This window comes from Acartia tonsa, chromosome 13 (genome assembly GCF_053477335.1).
Source record: "Acartia tonsa isolate MP-2025a chromosome 13, ASM5347733v1, whole genome shotgun sequence".
Taxonomy (NCBI): domain Eukaryota; kingdom Metazoa; phylum Arthropoda; class Copepoda; order Calanoida; family Acartiidae; genus Acartia; species Acartia tonsa.
Window position 1 is genome coordinate 15653003 of NC_137272.1, and position 23079 is coordinate 15676081.

The 23079-nt window shown below is 31.1% G+C and overlaps 1 protein-coding gene across 1 annotated transcript in view; it reads right to left on the reverse strand.

The window, feature by feature from the left end:
• Positions 1-334: 334 nt before the first annotated feature.
• LOC145334886 (uncharacterized) overlaps positions 335-23079 on the reverse strand; it is an 89205-nt gene continuing 66460 nt past the window's right edge. The window contains exons 5-6 of the mRNA XM_080180500.1: positions 6701-6848; positions 335-3443 (exon numbers count right to left, since the gene is read on the reverse strand). Of these exons, the coding sequence (XP_080036626.1) occupies positions 2221-3443; positions 6701-6848 (1371 nt within the window). The 3' untranslated portion in view covers positions 335-2220. The remainder of the gene's footprint in view (positions 3444-6700; positions 6849-23079) is intronic.

Sequence of the window (23079 nt, forward strand, 5' to 3'; positions counted from 1 at the left end):
TTTTCGCTTGCTGTCGGGGAAATTTCAAGATCGAAATTTCATTATACTCAGGGAGGGAGGAGACATTACACTGGCCCCCAAGAAGATTTCCTCTTAACTTTGGGGACTTTAGTTAAATAAAGATTGGTTGATACCAACTAGCAGTGACCATATAATTTCCCCCCAAAAAATTATGTACAAAAGGGGTAATTATGTTTATCGTAATTTATGGTGTCTTGTATAACATATAAACGACTATTGACCTATCCCTGGTCCATAATGCTATGTCAGACAGATGACATAAACAACAGACTTATAGAGTAGCTTCGCTTCGCCAAATGAAGAAAACAAAAAATTACATTCTGACAATTTTTATTAAACACTGAGAATTCTATCAATAAAACAATTTTTATTCAATACTCAAATTTCTTTTTTTTTTGTAAAAAGAAACAAATTTCAAAACATACACATTTTTATAATTTTTATATACCAACTTAACTATATTAATAGATAACAATAGTTTATGATTTAAGCTACTAGATAGCTAGCTTAAATACTTTATACTAGAGCATATTTCTATGCTATTTTTTGGATAAAAAATGTCACTTTTCAGATTTTTTCCTAAGTTTTATGTAATCTGAACTAAAAACTGAGAATAAGTTTTTTTTTCACATTTAAAATTCACTTGAAATTTTATTAAAAAGTTTCAAAGTTAATTATAAATTCAACCTCTGAGGTTAATTTACATCATTTCAATTCATAATTTGATTAAAATTTTCTTGTACAGCATGTGGAATATTCAAATTTTTTTCACACATTTTCTGTAAAAAAAATCTGCATTTTAAACAAAAAATGTAAACTGAACCAAAATAAGCAATTTTAAAACACTGATATGTTCTTTTTTAATACTAAATTATGCTTTTAATTAACCTAATCTTTCGAGTTAAAAAAAATTATAAAGAAAAGAAGCATTTTTTTTTACTTTCTACATACAAATATCACAGTAAAATAAAAGGTTTAGCTATTTTACAGCAAAGCTTAAAACTTAAATAGATTGCTAAAAAATGTGTATTATACTATAGAACAAAAAAACATTTAATGCTGTAAAAAGCTGCTCCAAACAAATTATATGAAGAAAAAAATATGAAAGAAAGAAATGGAAGAAGTAACTGATCATAAAACTCAAAGAATGCCAAAAAAATTAAACAGTTTTTTTTACAAACAGTTTAAATACTTTTTCATACTTTTGAATAATAATTTTATTAAACATTTATTTAAAAATATTCATATTGAAACATTTTGGCATTTTGTAAATAGTTTTTTTTAGAGAATGTCTTAAAATAAATTTTTGTATGGCACATTTTTTAGATTTCTTTTAATGAAATTTTTTTAAACTAGGTTTTTCAAAGATACTTTGAAATAAAAATGTAGTTTGAAATTCTTATTTAATTTTTGAAAAGGATACATAAAAACCAACTCTTTGGCATTTTAATTGTCAAAAACCTTACCAATTATAAATATAATGAATTTATAAGATAAGCTATAATTGAAATACATATTGGATAAAAACAATGGACTATTTTTATTGATAGATAATTAATTAAAACTAAAAACTGGCTAATAACTGTACATTAACATGGTTTTCTTGTAACTGGTTGTATTTCTTACATATACATGCCTTTACTTTTCTAGGCATGAAATTACATATTTTTTTATTCACTGTATTTCAGTCTAAATTTTTGTGGTTTTAGTATACATATACTATAAGTCAGAATTAACTTTTTTGTTTGTAAAATGATAACAAAATCACTTTTTTATTATAATTTATAAATCATATTTGTCTTTATATAATAATAGTTTCTCTAATCATAACTACAGTACAACAAATTTAAAATAATTTGCTACTAATTACTAATACTAATGCCCATAGAACACACTGCAAGGATAGATATAAATAAGTTCTACAAGATAGATATACCTAGATGATAGGTATACCTACAAGTTTTACACCGAAGGTACCATTACAACAACATATATTTACACAACAGAGAGCTTAGCAGCGAGATTTTTCCTTGCCGCGTTTTTTTATTTCAGAACCACATGAAAGTCGTCTTTGCTCACATATAAAAGTCGTCTTTGCTTTCAAAACATTCACCAGCATGGACCAAAAATGGCGCCAAAAATTTGTATTTTCTATGTACACAGCTTTTAACTAGGCTAGTTGGATAATCATTTTATTAATTATCTGACCCATGGAGGACCCACAGACACAGCAGTGTGGTGCGCATACTGTTGGTGGTGATATTGTTCTGCCGCATGCTGAGGATTCACTCCGTGACCGCCAGGCTGCCCCACTGCCGCCTGCACGTGGTGATGATGATGCTGGTGGTGGTGAGCAGCAGCGGCGGCCGCTGCATAGCCATGATACTCAACCATACCTTCCATGCCGTTGGCCGCGGCTGCCGACGCAAAATCATGCTGTTTTATGTACTCATCAACATTGACATCTGAGAACACCGGGTGTTGTCCACCTTGGCCGGCAGCAGCTGCAGCAGCCGCTGCAGCATTAGCTGCTGACCAATCATCACTTGATTGAGAGGTTGGGACACTGCCAGCCATGCTTGTTGGCGGGGTGGAGGACATGCCACCAGTTGGCTGCGGTACTGGAGTGCTTCCGGGCATGTGGGGTGAGGGCGGCTCCTGTTTGGCTAGCGCCCGCTCCAGAATGGACCCAGATGAGCTGGATGAACTGCCGGGGGCCGGTGAGTCAGGGGCGGGCATTCCACCGGTGGCCGCAGCAACATTGAAGAACCCGCCGTTTTGGTGGTCAGCCGGTGACATCATAGCCTCGCGTTGACTGCTGCCACCGTGCTGTTGGTGTGGACCTGCGTGGTGGTCAGGAGAGGGGAAGCTGTTGTGTGGGTTGGGGGAGAGGGTGCCTGCTGTGTTTGCAAATTCATGAGGAATTATGGGCGAGTGCGGATAGCCGTCCTGTCCGCCAAATCCACCGCCAGAAGCTCCTCCGCGGTAGAAACCATTTTGTTGGCGTTGCTGTTGGGCAGCCGCGGCCGCAGCCGCAGCCATTTGAGCAGCCGTTGGGATGCCGCCCATGCGTTCCAGCACCATGGCACGTTCTTGTTCGCTGCCGCCGCAAAATCCGTCAGGTCTAAATTCTGGCGGCGGAATGTGGCCGCCGTAGCCCGACATATATTCAGCCGTCTGCCAACCACCGTCCTGATAGAACTCAGGCATGCCACCGGGCACTCCGCCGGGAGACATTCTTCCGCCGAAGTCGGGTACGCCAGGCGGGCGTAACCGGATGTCGTGGTGGAAGGGGAATCCTGGGTGCATGCCGTCGGGCGGGAAACCGTCCATGCCAGGGGAGGGTGTAGTGTCCGCTCCGCCCCGCAGGATGTCCAGACTTTTCTTGGATCTGCCACGTCGCTTGTTGTCGTAGCCTTTGCCTGAAATAAAAACAAAGTTAATAATTTAAAAAGTTAGCTTCCCTAGAAAGAATAAAGTATTCCTTGTTTGTTTTTGTTCTATAAATTTTTAATATTAATAATCTTTACCTAAAAATAATTTGCTTTTTTTTCATTACATAAGACTGGAAAATAATATTTTAAGACAATATTGCTACTAAAAATTCCATCTACTACGTTGACCCAAAACTTAAAATATATCAAATTTGGGGATGGGGATGAAAATCATATAAAATAGATGAAAATTTAAAGAAAAAATTGTGGTTATATAAGAATGTAGATAGTAGTGCAATGTCTGTGTGATAGTCTGAACCTTAAGATTTCGGTAACTGCTAAACCGGATGCGTTCTTATTTGCAGAAAATATATTTGCTGGTTATACGATGGTTTTAAGCTATTTTTAGTAGGTAATTTAAACACTACCCCCTCTCTTAACCTAGTGATGCTTTCCTGTCAAACAGAAGAGATGTCACTCTCTTTGATCAAATTATATTCTGTTGTAGAGCTAGAGACAACAACAAACAAACAATGTTTCATTTATCATACATTTTCTAGGGTTTTTCACTCAACTTTTCTGTCATTTTTATCAGGGGTGTAAAGGGATAAGACAATGGCCGATAAACTGATGTACATCCCCAATTATGGTACACAAAATTATCCTTCTGTAGATTTTAATTAGCAGTTGCAACGTTTGAACACTCAAATTAATGATCCAATCAATTAAAATTATCTTTGGTCTCCAAAGTTGTTCAACTAACGAATAAGAAAACATTATTATAAAACTTTGGGGACTATTCTAATAAACAGCACAATGTCCCCTCCCTCCCTGCATTGGTATAGGACAATGGATGATAAATTAATCTTTCATTCAATTACAGTAACAAAATGTTTATCTGTGTGTACTAAAGGATATTACTAACCGCTGCACTGGACCGATATGGTTCTCCTTTATAATAAAGCTTCTTGTAGGTCATGGAAGGTATATAGCTATTTAAAGGGCAGTTAACTTCTACCCTCCCAAGAGAAATGCCAAGAGAAAATGGTTTTACTTGTATTATAAAACTAAATTGAAGTAATGTTTTTCTGTGCCACTTATGGAAATAACTGTATTTAAAAAAAAAGAAATAACTTTTGCATAAATTGAACACACTTGTATATGTATAAAACTGCAGAGCTAATGTACAGGGCGGGAGGGAGGGGATAATGGTAGTTAAATTAGATCTACACCCCCATTTCTTCCCCAAAATAATACGTAGAATATAAAGTATTATTGGGGGAGGGGGGGGGGGTATTGATTTCTTGTCTTATCCCCTAGATCCCTGAGATTTAGAAGAAAACAAAACAAAGTTATGGATAATTGATAGAAACATTTCATGTAAAAATATTTGGAATTGTTCTTTAGGTTACAAATATTAGGTATACCTATCTGTTAAAGGCGAAGCCCCTGGTAGTCAATAAATCTATTAAGCTTACATAAGAAAAAAGTAAATAAAAAGGAGTTAAAAGGTGACTGTCTAGTTCTACTATACCAGCCAAACAGAAAAAAAACAACATATCGATAAAGTCTTTATTTTTGACAGAAATTATATCAAAGAAATGAAAACAAAATTTGAAATAAAAATGATTTATTTTGCAGAACTGTAGAATGGTGGTGTGCCTTGGCTTCCGTAGTAAAAGACAAAAAGATAGGGAAGTAAGGAACATTGGACTTTAAATTTCACTAGCACCCAAAGTTTTATAACCATCGTTGGCCTAAAAACTTTGGGTACTTTTATTAAATTATAATTAGTTGGTTTAAAACAAGAAATATCTCAACTTTTTAACAAATAACCTATGGAAGGGGTAATTTGGTTTATCATAATTGGGAGAGTGAATCAAGTGCATTGTAATAATATGGCGGCTCTGACGATTTTCTTTTGTGAAGCCTGTACGGAAGTGAAGGCACGGCCTGTAGATTTTTGAGACTAGCATGCAGACAATTCAACACAGGGACAGGGGCGTGCCAATTTATAGCATAAAAATAACAGGATGTCTATCTGTGTGTCTGTCTGTAGATTAAGATTTTCGTAAGACAATTCAACAAAGGGAAAATAGCGGGGCAATCATTATATAAAAGTAACATGTCTGTCTGTAGCTAAAGATCTCGTTTACCACTGAACCGATATGGTTTCCCTTAAACTTATAACTACTGATTATATATAATTTTAATGGTTACTGTATTACAATTTACTGTTCTATCTTAAACTAAAATTTTTCGCTGTGCTACAATTAAACATAAATTTTTATTTGTTTATTTTAAATTAAATGCTAAAAATTGCCCCACCTTGGATAAAAAATAACTAGGGGAGAGGGCATTGCTTTTTAGGAAGTTAACAAAATATTAGAAAACCAATAATAGTAGTTAGATAGATACATAAATAAATAGAGAGGGAGAGAGAAAAGGAGAAAGATAGACAGATAGATAGGTAAAAAGAAAGAGAGAGAGAGTAAAATAAAGAATTTTTCATTGGAAATTTGACAGAAAATTGCTAAAAAAAAGTCAACTAGAATTTACACAAAAATAAGAAGGGAATTTTCAATTATTGACAAACAAACATTTATTTCAAAAAATAATTCATCTGCGATACTTTAAGAATACAACTTTTTTGTACTCTAAAGCATTTTTATATAGGAATAAATAGCCTGACAATAAAAATCAAAATTCTGAACTTTTTCTGTCAGGAATAAGTCAATTGAAAATAATTTGGTATCGATTAAAAATTACTTATAGCAATGCAGCTGTTAAATAAGTTATTATAAACTTGACGGTAATTAAATTAAATTTAAAATAATGTTTTTTTCTCGCTGAATGCACAGTTCCTAATTTCCTGTAGTTTTTCTTTGTATTCTGTTGAATTTTAAATTTAAACTAGCAAACAAAAATGCAATCAGTTACTTCCCATTTTTCCTTTTAATTTCAACAATAGTTGCCTCGCCCCTCGACTCTAGGAGAGGGCGGGGAAAATAGCCTTAAACCACCCATAGAAATTTAAGAAGCTTCCCTGAATACGCCTCATACCAATAATTTCCAAAATCTTTACCTTTTGATAAAAAAATCTTACTATTTTATATTAAAGGTACAATAAAATGACAAACTGACGTTCAGACCCGTCGATGGAATTGTAGAGTAGAGCATTTTTTTAAAAAATACGGGAAAAAACAAAATGGCGGCCATTTTATAAAAATCAATCAATCAATCACCTGGTTCTGTGTTAGAAGCGCGTCTGCGCGAGGATTTGCCGCCAGTCTTTGCGTCGGGGTTGATGATCCACCAGCTGGACTTACCCGTTCCCTCGTTCTGCACCCGCACAAACTTGTTGTGCAACGACAGGTTGTGACGGATGGAGTTCTGAAACAGAAAAGAATCGTGTTATTACTTTAAAACTTGAGGCTGTAATTGAAGTGGAAAAGGCGCATAAAAACGCCTGAAATCAACACAATATAATCCCATATAGTTTTAGACTATTTTTTTTTGTGTCCTTGTCTGCTTCAACGTATAATATTTTTAGAGAAAAAAAGAACAATAAATTGTTATAAAGTCAAAATTGATAATGTTAATGAGTTATTAAGTTATGTTTATAGAAGAAGCGCCTCTAATAAACGTCAAAAGCTATTCTTAAGTCTAATTGACCTTAAATATGCCATTTAATAAGAAATATAAGAAAAATCATTCAGTAAAAATATAAAAAAAACGTTTTCATCTTTAAATAGAAAAGGGGGCAAAAAAATAGCCTAAAACCATTCTAAGACATTACGATAAGCTTTCTAAAAACGGAAACTCCATCAGTTCATAAAAATATGAAAAATAATTGTATTCCCCACCCCAATGCCCCCCCCCCCTTAACCCCCATTAACTATTATCAGTATATTTCTTAACTCATTAATGTGTCTCAAGGGTGATATAATCAATGTTTGGATAGATAGATATTTAGTTTTATTTGGGAGGAGGGCTACTCTACAAGCAATGTTTGTTTGTCTGTAGGTTCCTTCAAAAATGTTGGGACATTTGACTGTAAATTACACTGGTATACAAAGTTTAATAGCAACGATATCTAATTGTTGGCTAAAATATTTTTGGGTACTTTTATCAAATTTGAGTTGTTCGTTTTAAAGTAGCAGTGTCCAAACTTTTCGACCGATAATTTTAATCTACAGAATTAATGAACATCTTCAGTGATTCTTATCAATTTATGTCTATTTTCTTATCCCTGAAGTGAACTTCTTAGTTGTATAAGCTACGCATTCAATGGATGTTAAAGCCCCTTGTTTTATATTTATATCATTTAATGCTAAATTACATTTTCTTAATAAGCATTAAGAAAGGTTAAGAATTATTATGAAACAGAGATAGGACAATGAACGCAAAGTTAATCTTCCCTCGAAATATTTATTTGTTTTTACATTTTTTAACAATCTTTGTTTCTTTATATAGAGTGGTTTTAGGTTACTTTTTTAGGTTAATCTTCATATTGTTTATGGCTGTTTTATGCTTTTCTAGCCCTAACCTAAAGGCTAAGGGCGTAACCGATAGTATATCTTAAAGGGTCATAATGTATGTTTAATGATATTAAGCTAAGTAAAAACTTTTTTCCCTTTACCTAGCTTTTTCAAAGGAATAAACATTATGAAAAATAAAGACTTTATGTCCTAAAGTAGCGCAGAAATAACATATTACAAAAGAAGCAGCTTATAGTGCCTAACAAAAAATGACGTCATCCAATACAAATGACCATTGATAGGCCATGCCAAAATGCATTTTACCATTGGTCATTTATTTGTATTGTAAGAATTAATTTTTTGTAAGGCACTATAAGCTGCTTCTTTTTTAATATTAATTTTCCCAATCCTAAAAAGTTCTGAGTAAAGTATTTGACAATCATTACAAATAACTTTTTTTCTCTCCCACCATCCATTAGTTTGGCCTTTCATCCTCTCTCCCCCCCCCCCCCATAACCTCTTACTTTTTACACTTACTAAAGACTTATTAGAAGCGTAGCTATTCTATAATTCATCGTAGGTCTGTACGTTAATTTGAAAAATGCTGATTTTTAACTTTTTGACAACAATTTTTGTAATATGTAATTATCCTATTAATTTGATTTTTAGAATAATGATTCCTAGGACAACAAGGTACATCCAACAAGTATGTCCTTAATTAGAATACTTTATCTACGCAATTTTGCAAAAAATTTTCATACACAATTTGGTTTAAACCTTTAAATTAATATTCTGCTTATTAAGTTATGACTCTCTACAAATTCATGTTCGAGTTTATTTGTTTGATTTAAAAGATTCACTTTATGGATTTATTTCATTTTTTAGTTTTAGCTCATCTGCCTTTGGAAACCCTTGCCCTTGTCTACATTACAACTGTCCGTTTTTTCCAAGACTTACGGGTCATTTTCAAAATAATTAATCTTACGATTTCTTAAGTGAAGATTTATATTACTAAATACTTTTTGGGCAAAAATGTACACGGAGGTTTCAGAAAATTGGAAGATTTTTTAGTTATTTTAAAAAGATTTTTTTAAAGGATAATAGAAAAGTTAAAGAAGGATATAGCATCTGAAGAAATTTTATTTTTCATATAATAATGATTATGATCATTTGTTTTATTGTTTATCTTAAAAGGAAATTTATAATTTTGTTCAATAACCTTTTTTGAAGTCTCCATTTTAAAACCTTCCTGGCCGAACATATTTATATTTGAGATAAAAACTCAACATTGTGGTAAAAGGCAGGAAGGGAGGGGACATTGGACTGTAAATTCTAGTCTTATCCAAAGTGTTACTATCACGTTCTCTAAATCGTTGGCTTTAAGAAACATTATTAAGCAAATCTTTTTTTTGTGATAATCTAGAAACACCATAAGTAGAAAAATATTTCTTCCTGTCTAAGTACTAGAAACTAGACGTGCATACATTACAAAAAATATTTTATTATAGCAATTTTTTTTATTGTAGGGTTTTTCTCTTTAAGTATTATTTGGCATTCTATAGGGTTAAGTTCTTATTAAGGACCAAGGCATTCCTCTCTGTCTGTATTCAATGATCTCGCTAACCGCTGAACCATTATGGTTCTCCTTTACAATGTAGCTTCTCATAGATCCAGGAAATGTTTAAATATTTGTTATAAAATTTGGCTTAAAGGTTAAAACACCTTGCAAACATACATTAGTGAAGTAAGTTAACATGGGAGGGATAGAATTACTGAAAAATGATTTTAGTTTGGACTACTTAATGGCATTTAAATCTTTGTCTCCCAAAGATTTTTTGTTAAAGTTGATCATTTAAAATTGCGCAAAATGTCCTACAAAAGTAACAGGATGGCTGTGAGGCTGTCTGTCTGTGTGTACAGAATGATCTTTCTAGCCGTTGAACCGATATGATTCTTCTTTACATTGTAGCTTTTTATAGGTAATGGAAAGGTTTAGAAATATTTTGGGGAATGATATCATCACCCTCCAAAGAGAAATTAATTATTATACTACTTTTATAGAAAACTTTGGTTTTTAATTCATTTTAGTCTTGTTCTAATGCATTACGCTTCCTATTTTCACACTATTTCTTTCTATCTATCTTCCTATCTATCTATCTATCTATCTATCTATCTATCTTTCTATCTATCTCTTCTCCTATTTTTACCTTTTTTCCTTAATTTGAATTTGTTCTACGGCCCTATTTTCCCCCTTATATTTCCCCACCTTATATTCAAAGAGTATCCAAAGTGTTTTGGGAAAATTTTTTTTTTTTCATTGTCATAACCCTACAGGTTTTCTACATGTTATTTGCTTAATTGTTCACCCTATTACATATTAACAAATAATATTCACAAAAAAACCAACCTTTTACACACACACACTCACACACAAACACACATAAACACACACACACACCGAACTTTAGGCTGTCATTTTATCAACATATCTAAAGTAACATCGACTACAATGGAGTTACTTAGTAGTTATAAGTTTCTTGTATTCCTAATGGCCATCATTAATAACATTGTATTTTATATATGTATATAGTAAATCCTTTTCCCTTTATATCTTTATCTTTTATCAATAAGTAGAGAAATATTATCAGGTTTTTAAGGGATAAGGCCTTAGGGAAAATATGATTGTTTTACTTATTTTATTTACTTTATTTGCTATTCGTTAGCTTAAAAATTTAGGGGTAGTACACAGTAACAGTGTCAAAACTTTTCCACAATTTTTTTTGCTTTAATGGTATATCCGTTATTATCCCGTTAGAAATATAGAAAATAAGGGGTGTGCATTTAATTCCACTGATTTATTATATTTGGAATTATTAAAACAGCGCAAACAGACCTTTTTGAACAGTAAAACACTCAATTTGTTTTGCTATTAAGTCTTTTTGTAAATATTAAAAATTATGGCTATTTAACATTATGCGGTAGGTAATGGACACCAGAAAATAGAGGCGTTTATTGGTTTCATTACTATAATTATCCAGAGCCCATACCAAGATAAGAAAGTAATGGGGGGGATACTGTCCCCCTTGGGGTTGGGAGGGGGATTATTTTTTCATGGGGGGGGGGGATGGGTGACAATATGTGGGGAAAAATAATTGGACGTGAAAAAGTAGAAATATATATCATTTCAGATCATCTTCTTTATCTATCTACTAGAGTCTGCGGCTCTAGCATCTAAGGGAGGGCGGGGTAGGTCAGGTATATAGCCTAAAACTAGCCTTAGACTTTTCTAAAGCTTCCCTAAAAATTACAACCAATTCGTAGCAGGCAAAATATTAATAATACTATATGAGTGTTTTTTTTTTTAAAACCTACTTATTAAATATCTTGTATTATAGAGTTGCTACGCTTCATGTAGAGATAATTATCCTTTTTTTATATTAAAGATCCATATGTTTAATAAAACAAGGACAATTATATCAATATATAGCGCAGCTATATCGTCAATAAATCCCTTAATATGACATTTTCATAAAATTTATTAAATATTTTTTCAATTATCAAAATTAAGATCATTATACTATTGGATGGACAGACACAAGAACGTACAGACAGTCCCAAATTATAACGTGGCAGTGCTACTCTATAATTTGCACAAGATAATTATGTTATTTGATGCAAGTTGCCAAAGAATAAAAGTGATAATCTTGGTGATACATCAGAATTAGTCCAGCAATTCTTCTTTCAATAAAAGGATTAATAATAATACATAGTAGCGCATATACTCTATGACTATGGTAGGGTGTGTCTGTATGTTTTACCTTGTAATTAATGATTTATGAACCCTAACTACAAGATATTGCAAAAAAATTCTTACTTTTCCTTCAAATCATTACTGATACATACTATAATGTTATTTCATCAAAATATTGTTATCTTGTTATCGCTGCGCTCCTTATGGACATGATGGTTATTGCTGTAATTTTTCAAAGTATTGCTTTTAAATGAAAATGAAACAAATGAGAGTTTAAAAATAATGTATACCCTTTGTGTTTAATGTAACAAGAAGGACAATTATGTTTATAATCAGCGCAGCCAAAAAAAAGCTAACATTAAAAAAAAGACCAGAAAAGGTTGAAATTTCAATTAATTCATGGGTTTAAATCTTTAAAATCCGTCAATAAACAAGAAAGATTTTCTTAACTTACTCAAATAATGAGACGGATGTACGGATATACTCTTGTTATAGAGCAGCTTCGCTTCTGAAAACTTTTTAAAAATTAGTCTTTTCATGTCAAGCCTTTAAACACGAAACTATATTCCACATTATAATATACCTCTTCTCTCTCTTTCCCTCTCTCTTTCTCTCAGCTACTTTGATAAACTTTTTTAACAGAAAACAGCTACTATATAATAAGGATTTTACTGTTTTTCAGAAAACGTAAAATTACTCGTTAACAGAAGTTTCAGATAAGATAAACTGACTTAAAATATTCATTCGTAATTGTTTGAGAATAAGTTTGTCAGGAAATTTTTATATTATTACTGTATTACAGTTACAAGTTCTTTTTTTTCCATTTTTCTGTTTCACTCTAGTTGGATATAGTCGTCCTTGTTATCTGGTAAAACATTTGGACTTTTAGGACAAATATATACAACTAGGAATTAGAATGAAAAATGCAAAAAATAAATTCAAACTTTTTTGGATATAACTAATGCATTTGACTGTGTGCCATAGCTTGCCATTCTTTCAAACTTTATTCCTCTCTTTTCCATCTATTTCTTTTTGTTCTGATTTTTAAATGCAAAGGGGATAGTTATAGAGAGGTTAAGAAATAATACGTATAATGGCAATATCTTCAATTAAAAGTTTAAAACTTATTGGAAATTGTAACGCTAAAAAAAACGTTTATTAAATTCTAAATATCAAACTTTTTGTGTGTATTTGTGAAATTTTCAGAACAAATATGAGTACATTCACATCACATGGAATATACAAAATCTTGTCAAATATCATTTCAATGTCAAATTTTCCTTATTTCTCATATTTTTCATTCAATGTGTTGGATTTATGTATAAATATAATTTTCTGATTTCTATTCTGGGGATGTTTTAATACAAATCTGATTAGATTTTGGTTTTGGAATATAAATTGGGGTATCATTAGAAGAATAACAAGGTTATAATAACAACTGTCATGGAGAAATAATATTTTTATAATATCATGTCATATCTAACACATAATTATCTATAATAATATCATATAAGGACAAAAATAATGAGATCTTTTGTTTTTCAGTTATTTAGACCGTAAAACTAAAAGGGCATTAATAATATTTCTGTGGACATAAGCTAGAAGACTCAAAAACATACCTAGAACAAAAAGTATATATAAATTATTTTTCAAAAACAGAAACCCAATAAATTAATTTAGAACAGTATAAGATTAAAATAGATTTTTAAGGAACTTCTTAGTAATGCCATAATAATAAAAAAAATTTTAAAAGTAAGCATATTTTCATTAAAAAATCCAATTAAAGACTAAATCAAAACTTTTGTACATTTTTAAAATGATAATGTTAATGTACTGCATGTTATTAATATGAGATATTTTACTGCCAAAATATATTTTTGCATTTATATTAAAGGCCCACCAAGTATTACACGACAACTTTCTACTGCATAATGGTAATGTACTGCACAGGTTAAACGAGCCTCTCAGAGATTTGGAGAATTATAATTTGTTATTTATGTAAATATTCTGACTTTACAAACAGTTACTGGGGGAAAAAAATTGTTTTGATGTGGCGGTTTTTCTTTTTTTTTAAGTTTTAATAAAAAAGTTCATATTATTTAAATAGTGCAGCAATAATTTAACTATGACTCTATCTTCCATGTTATTTGACCTATTTTAAGAATGATTATTTTAAATTAATTCACTATAAGTATTATAAGTTTTTCATTAAGAACATACTTTTTCTTTTTTCAATCAAAAACAACTATTCTTAACAAGCCTAATAAAAGGTTATAGAGGGTAACTTAACCTACCAAAATGTTCTAAGATATGCACACTTTTTATCAAGAATATGGGGATATGACAATGGCATGTAATTAATCTTCTTCAAATTATTATCCCTTTATAAAAGTAACAGGATGTCTGTGAGTTTGTCTGTCCGTGTGTACCAAAAGATCTCACACCTAGAGATCATAGGGGGGTTGAATTGATTAACTTTTTTGCCATTTTCCTTTCCCTACATTCCTGTAACGATTTTACATTATGATGGTAACATGTAAGATACTTAAAGAATATATATTCAATGTTTAGGCAAGAAGAAAAGGGATAATACAAATTTTTATGTTGGAATATTAAAGAAAATAAGATTTATATGGGTTGTCTGTTAGACCTAGCTGCTGTGATTATATCAACATAACAATGTAGTCATAATGTATTATCAGAAAAGTGTTATATTAGTCCATTATAGAATGTTGATAATATGTCAGCTTTGACCACTCTTTGAAATGTCGACAAAAAAGTGGTAATTCATTGCATTTGAGTTTAATATGATTATTAAGGGTAATATATATTCTATTCTAGGGCAAGAAAGAGTCGTTTTAAAAATTTATCACTAAAATTCCTATAAATGTACTTATTATTAAATTTAAAGCTATCATTTAAAATTTAGATAAATTGTAAAGAAAATAAAAATATAGGGTAGTTATTCAAAAAGGAATGTCTTGGCCCGTTAACAGAAAAATTCAGAAAATAGGTAACAAGTTTTGGCTTCATTTATATTTATTCTTTTCTTTAATATGAAATTGTTTTAACTAAGTGCATTTTTACATTATTAAAGTGCAGAAAAGTGCCATCACTACCACCAAAAGTGTCTAGTGTTGCAAAAAAATTCGGGTAGGAGGAATTTTTTTCAGGGACTATTTCTCTTTTAGCATCCTTTTTTAAAATCTTTAAAACCGTTCCCAGGACCTATGAGAAGCTACAGTGTAGAAGAACCATTTCGGTACAACAAAGACACAGATGCTGTTACTTTTATATAAGGATTTTTAGTTCTTTTGGCTTTAGACAATGCGAAAAAAGTCTTTCAGCGCGCATGTCATTGAACTAAAAAAAAACTGCATTCGTTACTAGGAACATAAAATACTTTATTCATTCCAAAACAATGAATTCCTGAGTACATACTTAAGGAAATATCTTTAGTAGCGCAGCTACTCTGTAATTTGGGTATGTTCGTCCGCTCATTCAACTCTTGAATGCTGTTTCAACTGCAATTGTTGAAGGATTTTAAAACTAAAAAAATTTAAATTGTCAGTTTTTTTACTGTGTATTACAATACTGTTCTTCATTGTCACTTTTAAACACAATTTTCAACGTTTTTTAAAGAAAACAATCAACGAAGTTATGCAAAAAAAAGACTTAAAGAATGAAAAAAGAGTTCTAGATTTTTTAGTTTATTATTTTTACAAAGCACAGTTTTTGTGAGGCAAATATATATATATTAGATAGTTGTACCTAACTTTTATTTGATATATTTTTTATAATTAAAATTAGAATTAAAATCCAAAATTTTTAATTAAAAATTTTCTTAGTCTTATTTCCTGCTTACAAAGACTTTTTACCAGGGAGGGAGGGGGCAATGTTGAATAAAAAAGTCTACAACCCTTTAATCCCCCAATTATTAGCAGTTACAAAGGACAAAGTGCACAAATAAAAATTTGGGAAAGATAAATAAATCTCCATTGGTTCTATCCCTGTATTTTTTTGCTGGCTTAATTTGAACAAGTCTAAATATTAAAAGACAAAAGTTTCTTACATGAAATCCAACTATTTACTATGTTTATAGGAGTAACAAGAACGGTTTTATTCAAGAAAGCGCAGCAACAATGAACCTTTGAGAGATTTTTCCCCTTATTAAATAATGAAGATTATTTTTTTTTTGTGTGTCCACTAAGATCTTAAAATGGATGAAAAAATATTTCTCCAACAATTAGAAAGTTATGAAGTGGTTAAGGCAAGTTTTGGTCTATTTTAGTGGGAATAAATCGAGAAGCGTGCTGTAGGGGGTGTAGAGTGGTGTCAACACCCTCCTTAAAATTTAAATTAGGAAAGCCGGACTTCCCTTTCTAAAAACAATTAGATTTCCTAAATCGAGACGCACAGCTATAGTGTAAATGAAAGACCAGACAGGAGGCGCAGCTTCGCTACAAAAAAATAATCAAAACATTAGATTTATTTTCCAAAGTTTTCAAATCATTTTGGTTCCAGGAATAAATGCTGCTGTTGCCTTTCCAGGGATCTTATACAACAAATTGTCTCAAATAGCATTACTTGTAAAAACTTGGGAGGGAAGGGGGGGCATTGAACTGTAAATTACACTGGTGCCCAAAGTTTGGTTACCATGTCATCTGATTTGTAGGGTCTAAGCAATTGGGTACTTTTTTAGAAATTTTGTTGGTTGGTTCTAAACCAGTAGTGTTCAAACTTTTCAACCAATAACTTTTTAAACACTAAAAATCATTTATATGAATAAACAAAATATGTACAGAATTCAATATATTTTGGTTTTTTAATACTTAATTTTTCAAACTTAAGTAAAATTCCTTTGGAAAGGTTAGGAGACTTGAGGCAAGAGACATTACAAGACAGCAGAAACAGCGAAAAAAAGAAATGGCAAAAGAGAGAGAAATAGAGGGAGGGAGGGAGGGAGGGAGGGAGGGAGGGAGGGAGGGAGGGAGAGAGAGAGAGAGAGAGAGAGAGAGAAAGAGAGAGAGAGAGAGAGAGAGAGAGAGAGAGAGAGAGAGAGAGAGGAGAAAGAATTTTTGAAGGAATAAAAATTTTGTAGAGGAGGCTATATGAAAGTATGAAGCCACATTTCAGCCTCTGAAGTATTTCTCTCTTTCTCTCTCTATCTGTCTCCCTCTCTCATTTTTCGTGCTCTCTATTCCATTTTTCTCTGTATAATATATTAAGAAATGTTAGTGGCTTCTGAAAGTATGCCGCCAAAAAAAAAAAACATTTGCCGCCAATAATTTTACTTTGCTTTAAAATTGCATTCTCATAGCTTTACACAAGCCTGCCCTGCTGGATATTTTCATTCTGTTAGACAAGATAGCAGTGAGTTGACGTTCAAATTCATTAAGTCATGTCGATTAATTTATAACTGAAAACAGTGGTTATGACTTAAATATCATGGAATTGCTGTAGAACAGGTTTTTTGTCTGATATTTACTTGACCATTGTTACCAATAATGCAATACACTACTGGAAGTCATTGCTGAAAACTTTTATTGTGGCAATTGTCGATATAACTGTAGCACCAAAGATTAACAGGGTGGCTATGGATTATAAAAAAAGTGTAGATTGCTGCTAGGATAACAAAGCTTTAAAGGTTTTGCTCAATTATCTTTGACATTCTCTAACTTGGGCCACATTTTTTTCTCAAGCTTTTTGCATTTTACCTCTAATTTTGCAACAAATTAGCATAGTGCAGACATTTACCTTTTTTGGTAATTATTAAATTTTTCAAAAAAAATATATCATACTAAGTTTGTAAGCATATATGTCAACCATACCATAATGTGGGATAAAATATTATGTGTAAAAATCACGCAACCTTGCGTAATAAAATTCCCGCGCTAATTGTGCTGAGATTCAAAATGGCGGACAATGGCCAGTGCTCTGGTTGGTGCTACACAATGTAAAGGGTTGAATGGATGGATGCATGCATGTGTGTGTGTGTGTGAAAGGATTGGTTATTTGTTAGGCTTATACAAAGGGGGAAGGGCTAATAAAATACTGGCCATATACGTAAGGAAGGAACAATGGACGAATAAAAACTATACTGGTAAGTTCTCTCAATAGTTAGCTTTTAGAAATTTGGCACAAATCTTGATTGGTTTGTTCAAACTAGCAGAGTCCAAACTTTACAACCAATAAGGGTATTTATGTTTGTTATAATAGGGTATGTATATTTATCGTCCATTCTTTATAATCCATTTCTAATTTCTCAATGAAAAATTCTTTTAATTTTTATGATTTATAAAAGCAGAAATTCCATAAATTTATTATACATAATTAAAGCTGTTATAAATGTATTTCTACAAAATATAAATTATAATAAGGTCTTTTATCAATTATAATCGTATTCTAAGTATTTGAAATAACTAGCATTTTTTATAATTTTCTCTCTTTTTAATAATTAAATTAAGTTACAGAAGAAGAAGAAAAAATTATTTTAAAAATAGCAAAAATCAAATTATAATGATTATAATACATAATATACATGATTTTGTTTAAAGACATGCTAAAGACGTTCCAAGGTTTGAAATCGATTGGACAATTCTAACATGCCTTTATTAACAAAAAGATCTAACCGATACACAAGACCCCAAGTATAGAAAAGTTTCGCTTTTAATAATACAATAATACTAAAGGCCAATTAGGACTTGATTTTTTTATTATTTATCATATTTTTTATAAGTTATATCTTGATATAACTTGTTAAAAAAGTAAATTTAACGTGATATAAAAGCATTGATTAAGGCAATTAAATTATCATTTATATATATTTACCTTGTTAAAAAAATCAATGTATGTTACAAAAAACAAACGTGAATTTCAAAACGTTTTATTAAGAATAAGATAACGACTTAAAAAACAGTTGTAGCTTTAACAAGATATGTACAAGCCTAATTAAATCTAAAGTAATTGGTTCTTATTTAATTTGATTGAAATTGTAAATAACCGCTATATACGTGTTATAACATTTGAAAATTTTTGTCCAAAGATGATTTTAGAAATATTAATTGCCTAAATTGTAATTAATTTACTACATTTTTACCGTCATACCTTACTACTTTATATAATAGGACTAGCGGCTAGGACATAAGAAGCCTCTACGGGAGATTTCTCTTGGGAGGTTGATGGTAACCTCCCCAAGAAAAGTTATAAACCTTCCCTGGACCTATAATAATTGTAAAGGAGAAACATATCGGTTCAGCGGTTAGTGAGTTACACACAGACATCCTGTTACTTTTGTATACTAGAATGTAGAGTAGTTGCGCTACAAAATTATAAAAAGGTGCATACATATAAATTACTAGAGTTGGCTCAATATAACTATATCGCTATTGGCTAGTTTTCTATAAGTACATATCTATTTATCTATTTCTCAATAAATCAATTTTCCTCCCCCGCCATTACTATCTAAAAGAAAGAAGTAAATATTTATTAATTTAAATGATTCTAAAAAGATTTTTTCAATTATATTTTTTCACATTACCATCACCAAAGGGTTAATATGATTAAAATTTTTGTTTTAAAATTTTAACACAAAGGAAGTGTCGCCACAATCGAATTCTTTAAAAATAGAGTTTTCTTAGATTTACTCTGTTATGAACGTATATTTTTTATTTATGAAATAAGGATTAAATACTTCAATGTAATTCAAATATCTACATGAAGTGAAAAACTTAATTCATTCCATAAACAAATAGAATAAAGGTCTTATCGCTTTGGTCAATGAGAGTTTATTATGGATTATTGGAGCACTATGAGTTTTAAACACTTTACCATTGGAAGACTCGAGCTCATTTATAGACGTTTATTTCCTATATAGATCTGTCATGGATCTTGATGCAATAAAGCAGGCCATTTTGTAAATGTTAAAAATTGGAAGATTTCATTAAATAAAAGTAATCGCAAATATACTTAGTAAATGAAATTGTCCCCCTATCACCAAGTCACCACCAAGGCATCAAAAAAAACTTTTTAAAACTTTGGCAAATTTGACTGTCAGATAAATTAAAATGTGTAGCAGGAGCATACAAAATTAAAATAAGGGAATTTTTGCGTTGACAAATAAGTTTTATATATTAATTTCATACTTAAAATTTAATAAATTGTTTAGCAATAACAAGCAAAGGATAAATTTTAAGAATCTGTTTTTTGAAAGCCATCAATAAGCAAGAAAATAAGTTGGCTTAAATAGTATATAGCTGTACTAAAAATTAATAAAATATTAACTTTTTTATATAAGTAATAAAAAACTTCTTTCAAAGTCATATAAGGAAAAAGTTTTTTTTCGTTACAATTATTGCCTAACTGTCTTTGTAGTTTTTCCATACTTTTTTTGGTTAGTAGAAATTCTACTCTATAATTATTAACTAATAAGTCATGGATGTTCGTCTGTCTGTCTTACTCTGTCTCTATGCCGTTTGGTTTTGCACATCTGAACAATACATCAAAAAAAGCATTATTGTTTTGACAACTCTTCTTTTTTAATCTAAATAGTTGAATTTTGATGCTTCTGGACATAACTGTCCTCAATTTGCATAAAATGAATGTAAAAAAAAGTTGATAAACCTATGGAAAATCCTCTTTCCCCCTTCTTTAATTTCTTTCCATTTAACACAATGAAACCTCTTTTTTTCCACAATTTTTTTTCCAGTTGATTTTGAAACAAATATAGACTTGTAAGTATTGAAGTTCCCCCCCCCCCCCTCCCACTTCATTTTTGATTCACCCCTCCCCCCAAAGTGGGATCTGATATTCTATTTTAAACCATCCTATTAACCCCTCCCCCCCCCCTCAGTTGGACAGTAATGCACAGATTTTGTTTGGTCAATATTACCCACTGAGCTTGGGACTGATACTTAAAATTAGAGTTTTTGAAATGTTAACAAAATTTAGACAGAAAAAAACACAAGAAATTATGTTTAATTGTTTTTAAGAAAAAAACACCTTCACGATTAGTTTCTAGGGGTCTTAGTATTCAAGGGATGGGTGAACTAAAAATAGCCCAAAACCACACAAAAAAACTTTTAAATAGCTTTCTGTTACCATTTACAGGATTTTTCAAAATCCTTACAACTTCTTATTATACCCATCAATGTAATTTTAAAGACAATTAATTGTGTATAGCCCTTTTTTTCTTTGTTTACAATTTTAACTTTTTTAAGTATCGAACTAATTGTCATGAGATTTAAGTCTGAAAATTACAGAGAGGAAAAAAATGATTGGAAAATATTTGACTGGAGCTGAGGAGAGAGAGAGAGTAATGTACTTTGTTAGCAATAGGACAACGTGTGTAGCTTTTACGACCCTGTTAGGCTTTTATGCTGACAATATATCAACACAGATACGGTAGGAATGGATATAGAATATACGTAGATATTATGACAGGGAAAACTGTCGTCAATTTAGGTTGCTAACATAAACATCAATTATTGGCCTGTTCGTTCATCCATTTTAGGAGGGAAGGGGACGGGTATAATTATTTTAGCCAGCTACAAGTATCATTTTATCAGTGTATATGATAAACTGGGGTAAGATCCAAATAATAATAAATCCATTACTTTATATGTCATTGAAATATAGTTCTGTTCATAATATACCAGCCATTGAATGCCACAAAAACGACAAAAAACACAAGTTGTCGAAAATATGTCAGGTATAATCAACTTTACAAAGGATTTTGTGGAGTTTTTTTAGAAATATGATTTTAATTTTAATGTACACCCTTTTCAGTTTTTGAACAATGCGCGAATCACGAAATATAGAATTTTATTATTTTTTGATATATCAGTTTTAAAAAGGTGATATGCATAGTCATACAAAAAAACAAATATTTATATAGCAGCGCATTTTTCCTAATATATATTTACGAATCTTTTTTAAAGTATGGGAGAAACACCGCTTTTAACAAAAAGATGACAACATCTATAAGTAGCGAAGAATAAAAAAATTATGGATGGACAAACGGACATTGTGATTTGTGGGAGGAAAATAAAATAAGATATAATCAAATTTCTCCAAGAGCGTTATGGACTCACTTACAGACGGACAGACAAAGTGATTTATAGAGAAGCTTCGCCAGTAAAAATCTATTTGTGAGGGGTAGGGGAGGTGGTGGGGGAGGGGTAGAGAATATGAAGATTATAGAAAACTGATAATTATTATAATCCTCTCGAAATTAAAAAAGATTTTCAGATAAAAATTTACATAAAATGCTTTGCATATTTTTTCAGCTAATTTAAATATTTTTATTTTGTTTTATGACTAAATAATGTTTTTAAAAAGAGGTTAGATAGTGAAAAATGTATGCAGAAAGGCTTAATACAATAGACGATAATATTGATGACAAACTTAATTACCCTTTCTGTAGATTAAAATTATTAGTTAAAAAGACCATTCACAATTAAACAAATGTACACCAAAGGTTTTTGGCCAATAATTAAGAAACCATCGTTATAAAACTTTGGGTACCAGTGTAATTTACAGTCCAATGTCCCCTCCCTCCCTACATGCATCATGAGGTTGTTCATGCGTTGAAAATCGATCTTTCATGATTTCTATATTAATAGATTATTATTATCGTATTAAAAAGAAACTTTAGCCGGCTTCCTTTTTATCAGTAAATTAATAACATTTTTCATCAGGTTTATGGAAAAACACATTTTTAGAGATTTGAAGATTGATTTTTGGTAAAATTAGGGATCTTAAGGGATAAGACAATGGACGATAACTTTATATACATCCCAAATGATGATAAACAAGGTTACCCCTTCTGTAGATTACAATTAATAGAGATCCTAGTTTTGGAACTAATCAATCAAAATAAAAGTTCTAAAGTTTCAAGCCAACAAATAAGATAACGTTGTTAAAAACCTTGGGTACCAGTGTAATTTACAGTCCAATGTCTCCTCCCTCCCTTGGGATTTTTATAAGACTACACATTATATTAATTACTATAGAAAAGTTTTGCTGATTATAATATACACCATTAGTGATTATAGAGATAAATATATTTGATAATAGAAGATAAAATAGCCTAAAATTACAAAAGGACCATACTACTTATGTTGTTGGATAAGATATAAGCACAAAAATTTCAGGCAGAATAATCATTTCTGTTCACTTGCTACTGGTCTTTACAAATTTTAGGGGGGTAGAATTATAAGAAATGGGAAGGGTGGTTTTGGTAAGTATGAGGTATTAGTGTGTGTGTGTGTGTTGAGTGTGTTGTTTTCTACAAGTAATAATTGGATTAAGAAGAAGTTGGCTAGAGATAGAAACCTGGTTCGATCCTTAAAATAATTCTTTAAATTTTCAACATCATTTTAACATTTATAAA